This window comes from Brassica napus, chromosome A9 (genome assembly GCF_020379485.1).
Source record: "Brassica napus cultivar Da-Ae chromosome A9, Da-Ae, whole genome shotgun sequence".
Taxonomy (NCBI): domain Eukaryota; kingdom Viridiplantae; phylum Streptophyta; class Magnoliopsida; order Brassicales; family Brassicaceae; genus Brassica; species Brassica napus.
The window spans coordinates 17,519,116-17,528,342 of NC_063442.1; the positions used below are offsets into that span (position 1 = coordinate 17,519,116).

A 9,227-nucleotide genomic window follows, 5' to 3' on the forward strand; every position below is an offset into this window, starting at 1 on the left:
CATCCTCGTAGAGAATCCCTTTGCCTTTTAGATCTGCCATATGAGCAGACCTGATCTGATATTTAGACCCCATACGAAGATCTTAAACCGTAACAAAAGTAGAGTAACACCGGTGAATAAACAGTTCAACACCGGATCGTAAGGACCCGTGATTCTTCAGACTATACTTCACTCTGGGAAAGCCATCGACGATCCGTTACGTAGGATAATTTTGGATGAAATATGCGATCAGTAGATACACCAAACAAGGAGATCAGTAATTCAAAGGAAATACTTAATCCAAAAGCCCTCGCTATTACGTGATGAGTACTCCAGCCGTGATTGATTCCTCGGAACGGTCACACAGGATGCCAAAGAGCCTTCTGTGATAATGGAGGAACCAAGGATTATGTTTCAAGAGAAGATCACGATCAAAGAACACTGGATCTAGGAATCATAATGCCATAAAATATGGATCTGGATCACTATTATTGGGTGTTAAGAGTATCAAAATGTTAATGTGCATATGCATAATAATGCCATAAAATATGTATAATATATAAATCACAACAATTTACAGCGGTAATAAACTAAAATACTTATATTTACAATATTACCTCAATCTCGTCCCAGCAGCAACACCAATGTATCATCTTCACGTTCTTTGACTACAACATGAGCTGTCTTTCTTTTGCTTTATATAAATCTACGATAAACAAAAAATTTAATAACAATGAAACAACTGAAAGAAAAGTGGTAAATAATTACTTTAGTATGCATGGTCTGATTTGTCCAACCTTGTTGTCCTTTCGTATTCCTAATCTATAAAACAACTTAAAGCTGGATCATAGAAAAAGAATAAGATAGTTTTAATTTTAGAAGAAGAGAAAAAGGAATTTGAATTAAAAGTAAAAGCTATATGGATTTTTGTTGCTGCATTCAACAACCAGAAAAAAATGATGAAGAGATGGAAAAGTTTAAAATAAAAGAGTGAGAGAAAGAGAAAGTAAATATAGAAAAAATATAGAAGAATATTAGATAACCAAAAATTATATAAAAGAAACAGTTTGAAATTGTGCCATGAAATTAGAAATTTGAAAAAAAAAAATTTACCTACACTTTCAATTGTGGAGTTCTTTTTATTTATAGAAAGTTTATTTAACTTTAAAAATTTTGTGATTTGCTTAAATTTTATCATGTCGATAACTAATTAGCTTTCATTGTTTTTCTGAAAAGCATAAATTATGTGTCATAAATTGTGATTTGTTTTCTAATATTATCCATTACGCACATGTTAAGTTTTTTTCTTCCAAAATTTGGTGATTTTTTAAGGAATATCATCTACAATGTTAAACTACACAAACAACAAAAGAAAAACACATTAAATATTTTTTATTTTAACATGAAATATAAGTAGGATAATGGTAAACGCATATGGACATTTTTTTCAAACATTAGAAATCGAATGACATAGTTTTTTCAATTATTTTTAATTTTGATTTTTGTAAAAATATGAAATGTGTTGAAATTTGATAGGTTAGTTGACTTGTGATTTAATATATAAAAGATTTTTAGAAAAACACACAATTAAAAAAAACCCCAAGTTAGTTCGTTTGATAGTTTGTTGAATTCTTAAGATTAAAATTTACAAATTTAGTTTATTTAAAACTACATAGTTTTGGCTAGAGGTCTCCACTTGATTATTCTTTACAAAGTAATTCAAACAAACATAAAAATTGCCGGCCTAGACTTTGCAGAGAGACGGGTTTGTGCCAAATGTTGTGTGGAGAATTCAAGATTTTACCTCAAGCAACCGTTGATACATTTTCCATTTAAAATTAAGTAGATGATATACGTACCATATAGTGGGACCTGAATCAGATGAGTGAACATGATCAGTAGAAATAACAAATTGAGTCTGATCATTCGGGTAAAACAGTACCCTCCTCCTTTGATCCAAGCTACCGTTACTGACACTATACTCCACAAGAGGCATGCTATCTGTTAAAATATATAATATAATCTCTCCTTAATACATTTACATAAGTTAGTTATTTATATTATTACACAAAGAGTTGTAACTCTTCGTGTTGTGTCCTTTAGTATAAAGAGTTGTGTCTTTTATACTTGTAATGATTCGATCTCTATATAAAAATCAATCATTTGTTATAAACATAACACCGAATCTCAATAATACAAAAGTATTTTCAGAAAAGTTCATAAGCATGAAACGTCTATCTTATTCTTTCTCTCAAACTCGTGTGTAACACACTGTGATCGTTGTGTAATACAATCGATTGGTAAAAGATTAACACTATCAAACCTGCAAAGTTCAATAGTTTATTCTCTTGACATTTGACTGGACTCTTCACAGATCCAATATTTGTTGCAGAGGTCTAAATAAATCTAAATTACTTCTTTCTCATACTTGTCTACAGCAAACTGAATTAATTTTAAAACTGAACAATACAAATGTTTATTTAATATTTTTTACTCTGCTTTTGCCAAAAAAATCTCATATGAACTCATTACACACCACCACCATTAATACCTGCAGGCAAATTATGCATACCCTGCAACAAATATTTTTAAAGCACTCTGAATCTCTCCAAAATCACCTTACCAATAACAATCTCTTCCCAAGTTGATTTTAAATTCGACCACCACAATCCACCGTATCAATCTAAGAACTTGTTGATGATGAACTTTAGGAGAGATAAAATTTTAGATTTGGTGAAAAAAGAAGAAGAAAGTAGATATGAAGGCACTGGTCGAGATCAAACTGAAATCTAGGAAAGATGAAAGGATCCGTTGTTTTGCTCATTTGATAACGGAGAAGATAGATAAAAACTGAAAAATTAAAGGAAAAAACAGAAAGCAAATTTGTAGATGAAAAAATTAATATAAGAAAGAAAACTGTTTTGAGATCATAGTCAGTTAACCTAGAACAACGTGAATAAAATATTATGAGAATAATAAAATGAAGTTTTTTCAACAAAAAAAAATGTCGCTGAAATATTGGGATAGATTTTTCTTGAATATTTTTTTTTGAAAACTATTTTCCACGTGTCATAATCTTATTGGTAAGGTGACTTGTGCTTTAATATATAAAGGATATCCATATTCAAAATATATATATACATAGACGATTCATGAAATCATTAGAAAATCAGTGGTTATATTTGAATGGAAATTGTAATACATAACACATAGACCATAAATTTTTATGAAAAAGACAGAATTGTGTACAACATTTGAAGTATTCATTATATAGTATTATATATGTTAACTTCATAACGTACAGTAGGGTCTGGTCCTACAAAAGACAAGAGAAGTACATGTAGTTCATGAGCTATATAAAAATTATGTGACTTATGGATTATTGATCAGACTTCAATTTAAGACCCAAATTCAAAATCCCTAATCACAGAATCGGAAAAACCCAAATGGAAAGATAAGTGATTGAGATTTATTCAAAGCACTTATAAACTAAATGAACACACAATTTATTATGTAATGGACTCATAAGAAGATTTCTGTCGAACACGATGACAGCGAAGTTAAAAATAGACGACACATCTTATGGTGTCGATTATGATTATATCCGCCGAGAGAACATTAATGGTGAGAAAATTTGATTATATAATAAAATTTGAAATTTGTTATGGATAAGGATAAAAATACAAAGGCACTCGTCGAATTATAATATTTGGATTGTTGAAATCATAACATAATTAACGTATGAAATATCAGCAAATCAAAGTTAAAAATGAAAAAATAAAGAAAATTGGAGAAAATAATATTATTTTTAACAAAATAATAAAAGAGAAGTAAGAAAAGAAAAAAGAAAATATGAAGTCAGGTGGCGGGGGAGGGCCGGAGAGGGAGTGTCTTATCATCTTATGTAATGTGTATTAAGGCAATTTCAATTTTCGTAAAATACCTTGGTAGCGGTAAATAGGCCTGGGATGGATCCGAATATCATAGAATTTAGAATATCAAATAGGCTGGTAGGCCTGGTAGTGACCTCGGAAGTATTGTTAAGTAGTTCTGGCGGGCTTCTTTTCTTGTTTTACGTTTCATTCTTCGCACTAGTGAGCTTCATTCAATCGCTGAACGTTGATAATAGTTTTCGACAAGAGATCATGACTCTCCAGCTAGTTCAAACTTCCCCGATTAAGAGGAGGTGGTCAAGACCATAGGCAGCTTGAGGCTGGTTCAATAACATCATGCATTGTACGGTGGATGTGAAGAAGTGGACCATTATCTCGACAATAATAAGCAAACTATATTCTTCTAGTGTAAGTGCGCTGCTGCTTCTTGGCCTCGCTAGTTATGTTTTCCGGAAGTACGGTCAGTGTGAGGGTGGCATTGTACATGTGCTTTTCAGTTTTCCATCGGATCCATATATTTAATATTCAGATTTGGATTTGTGGCTTTTAGATATCCTGATATCCGTCTAGATATTATATTACCTGCGGATATTTGGATCTCGATTTGAATCCATAAAAGTAATTATAAAAAAAAAAAAAATTTACGATACTAAAACTCTAAAAATAATACATAAATTAAATATTTATTCAAGATTTGTAAATATATATATATGTATGATATTATAAAAATTAAAATAAAATATGATAAGAATAATTTATGTATAAATTATTATAATCAAATATAAATAATAATGAAATTTAAAAAAAATAATATATTTTAAAATAAAGATCCAGATTCGAATATCCGGACCTAAAAATTAAGATGTCCGCATTTGGTTTTGACGGATCCAATATTTTACTAGCCGGATTCGGATTCGGACACTCCGGATATCAGAGCAGACCTCAGTTTGGATTTGAATCCCGGATAATAAATCTCAGACTTAGCGGTAAATGGCTAAAAGAGTAAAAGTGAAAAGATTTTTGGCATGAGTGTGTATTAACGTAAATATCTCTCTTAGTTTTGAGTGGGGGCGTGGCGGCGTTGTACATAGATTTAGTATATCACTTTATAAATGATTCATTACTATGTGTTTTCATGTACTATGTGCACTAATAAATTTTAAATTTAAACTATATTTTAAATAAGATATTATTATTCTTTTATATTTTATTATTATCTTATCAATATTTTAATATAAATTTTAATTTAACTTAACCAAAATTAAAATAAAATAAACAATTCTGTTTACTTTAAATTATATTTAAAGTATATATGTATATATTTAAAATTATAAACTTATATTTTTTGATAAAAAATATTTTAATTCAATTTGTATAAACTTAATAAAATAATTTGATAGAAAAATTTTATAATTATCAAAAATTAAAACTAAGAGTATTTCTAAAAATTGTAGATATATAAAAGAAACTAATAATTTTACGAAAATTTATTATTGTTTAAAAAATTGTAAAATAAAATTTGAAAATCTATTTTAGTAATAAAAATGTATAATTATACAAAAATTGAAATAAATAATATTTTGAAATTTGTAAAATATTATTATATTATTTATTATCATACTTTAATGATGATGTATAGTTTTCTACCATATGCATGGAGAATGGCTTAAACATAAGTTTATGTGGTGACTGTTGGCTACTGCTTGATCGTCTTATTGACAGATTTGGAGAATTTGGTCCAAGAGAACTGCCATTTCTGTTGAATGCAGCAGTTGCGGATTCCGTCTTTTCCAAATATCTACCTTTTGAAACATTTACAAATAAAAATGAAATTCTCATTTTGGCAGAAGAAAATATCGTAACAATGAGATTCAAAGCCCAACCCGAATCTTGCTGGATATTTATGTCCTCTTAATATGTAACATATGTAACATAAGAGGATACTAGAGCTAATTTTTGGTTTACAAAAAAAATATATTTATTTTATATAAATGGTAATATATGTTTTTTAAAATTTATATATATATATATATATATATATATGAAATAGTTATTTAATATATTTCTAAACACAATCATTTTAGAATTTATAATGAATAATTTATTTTATTTTTTGATCCGTCAACTATTACAACCCTATTTTAAAAATATAACTCGTGTGTTCGTGCAAATGTATTTTTTATGGATCAAAATTTTAATGTAAAATAAAATGGTTATCTATTTTTATATTTGATTTATACAATTAAATAATTAAATATATTATTAAAAATTTTGTGGTTTATATTATGTATTTTTATAACACTTTTATGCTTTTTAGACGTAGTTAATATACCAAAATAAAAAATAACCACCCCGTAATAATAAAATCTTGTTACATTTTTGACATTGATTAAGTATAATTTATTGTTTACCTAGATTATAGGAAAAAAAATTTAAATAAATAAACATAATTTATTTTAGGAAAATGCATTAATTAAACTATAAAAGACAAGAATACTAAAAGGTAGGTAAATTTATTATTTCAGTGGCATTCAAATGTAAATAACTTTGAAAACTAAGAGGAAATTTATATTGGTACTTCTGTTTTAATAATAGAGATATTAGTTACTAACTAGGTGTTTTCCTGCACCATGTGCAGTAAGAAATTTTTTTAATCTAACTTATATTTAAAAATAAATTTTATTAAATATTATAGATTTTAATATTTTTTTACGAATATTTAATATAAATTTGATATATATTAAATCAATTTGAATAAAATTAATAAAAGTAATATAAAATTATATAATTATCAAAAATTTAGCCTAAACAATATTTATAAAATTTGTAGATATATAAGAAACTAATCATCTTACGATTAGATATTTAAAATTTTAAAAACTGTAGAAATTTTTGAAAGCTTTAGTAATACAAATTGTATAATTATACAAAAATAATAATATTTCGAAATTTGAAATGTTATATATGAATATATTTATTTTATAGATGATGTATGAGCTATTACCATATTTAAAAAAAGTTTACCAAAAAGAAATATCAATATTGAATGTAATATATGAATTATTACCATATTCTAATAAGGGTGTCAAAAATATAAATCAACATTAAATGAAATTATCCATATTATATATTTCTGAAAATGATGTCATCGATTTTAGTAAATATGTCATATTTGTTTTGTGAAATTGATTGTAAAGAATACATGTGGTAAAATCACTTCGCAAATATAGTCTAGGGAATTAAACACAACACATAAAGATTGCTTAAAAAAAACATCAGAGGATACGAAATTTTGAAAACACCCACTCACATATGATAAAACATTTTGTATTGGCTGGGATTTATCTACCAGACGTAAAGTTATCGAAGCTCTATTGTAATATGACTACGAGTCAAAGACTGAACAAATGTGCAATGGGGCCATGAACACATGATGGTGGTGATCATAACATCATTGACAATGTGACAATAAGACAAAGATGAATGCGGAAATCGATTTTTTCTCTCTTAATTTTATGTCAGATTTTGTATACGATAAAGGATCAGATTTTCTTTTTCTAGAATGATGTTATTAAGAGGAAAAATATATAATATAGAGAAAGAAAAAAATATAATTAATTGATTTATTCTAAACAAGTTAGTACTCTTCACATCCTTGCAAAACCCTATAAATACCAACACTTTCTCTTCATTTCTCCTCATCTCTCTCTCAAAAACACTCAATAGTCCTTATAACTTGGACTTTATCTTTTTTAAAAAGAATGGCTTCAAAGAACTCAGCCTGTCTCGCTCTTTTCTTCGCTCTCAACATCCTCTTTTTCACGTTGACCGCTGCAACTGATTGCGGCTGTAGCCCAAATCCCAAACCCAAGCCGGGCCCAAGTCCTAAGCCTAAGCCGCTCCCAAGTCCCAGGCCCCCCAAGCATGTCCCAAGTCCGTTTGTTCCAAGTCCCTCGGTCCCAAGTCCAAACCCTAGGCCTGTCACACCTCCGAGCAACCCTGGCTCATCCGGAAACTGTCCTATAGATGTCCTTAAGCTTGGTGTATGCGGAAACGTTCTAAGTGGCCTACTCAACATACAGTTGGGTCAGCCATCAGCTCAACCATGCTGCTCGCTTGTTCAAGGTTTGGTTGACCTCGAGGCTGCAATTTGTCTCTGCACTGCCCTCAAGGTTAACGTTCTTGGAATCAACCTTAACGTTCCTATATCTCTCAGCGTTCTTCTCAACAAGTGTAACAAGAAGGTTCCGTCTGGTTTCGAATGTACTTGAATTAGCTATGAACACGACGTGCACACAGTTTCCTCTTCAAAATATATTTACAGTTTGAATAAAAGCATGCAAGCTAGAGCTTAATATTTAAATATTAATTTTGTTTTTAAGTGATATAATAAATGCGTGAGAGTTTCGTACTTTTCTTTGTTGTAAACGATGTTGGTGCTTGTATGTTTATGTAGCCATCGATACCTATTTTCGACCCATTTAATGAATAGATTTTGTAACCAACGTCTTAGTTTCAATACTTGCATTTGGATTATGGTACAATCTTCAGATTCACATAATATATGATATTAACCAAACAATTGCATATCTGGTTTCTAACATAATACTTAAAACTAGGATAAGACATGTGTTTTGCGCACTGAAAGTTTATTTATATATATTATCGACAATTTTTTTTATATATCTGATCATTTTATTTATATATATATACAATGTTTTTTGTTATTATTATATAATTTCTTTCCGATGGATCGGATCATTTTTTATTAAAAATTGTGGAACTAAACTATAATTAATATATCATTGATCGGATTTGATACTAAACAAATTATGACAGAGAAAAATTATTTTTTCACCGAACACATTCTTAAAAAAAGTGATTAGTACTGTTTCCACAGTTGAATTATTTTGACATTTATCTTCCATATGGTTTTGAAAGGTTTCAGATCAACCATTGAATTGATACATGACATTTTAATGATTTTAGTCGTATGTTTAAGAAAAACTTACATTTTTGTAGTTTAAAATTATTTTAAAATATTCAAAATATAACATATAAGAAAAAATCTAACATTATAATATCTTCAGCTGAGAATGAACATGTCTGTTGTTCAAAAGTCCGATCTGTAAGTCTTATGTATGGTGGTCATTTTTTTCTTGTGTGTCCGAAAGAAATACAGTTGTTTCTTTGTGATTTCATTAGCCTATGCCAAGAATATACTCCATCCGTTTCATAAAATTATATATTCTAAAGAAAAAAGTTGTTTCAAAAAGATCTACTTTTTGCATTTTCAATGCATGTTTTATTAACTAATCACAAACTTCAAAAAACTTAATTGCACTTATTGGAATC

The 9,227-nt window shown here is 28.5% G+C and overlaps 1 protein-coding gene across 1 annotated transcript; it reads left to right on the plus strand.

Moving 5' to 3' along the window:
• Nucleotides 1-7,541: 7,541 nt before the first annotated feature.
• LOC106402888 (lipid transfer protein EARLI 1) lies at nt 7,542-8,377 on the plus strand. The gene has a single exon (XM_013843699.3). It carries the CDS (start codon nt 7,634-7,636, stop codon nt 8,141-8,143), a length of 510 nt encoding a protein of 169 aa, XP_013699153.2. The 5' UTR covers nt 7,542-7,633; the 3' UTR covers nt 8,144-8,377.
• Nucleotides 8,378-9,227: the final 850 nt, after the last annotated feature.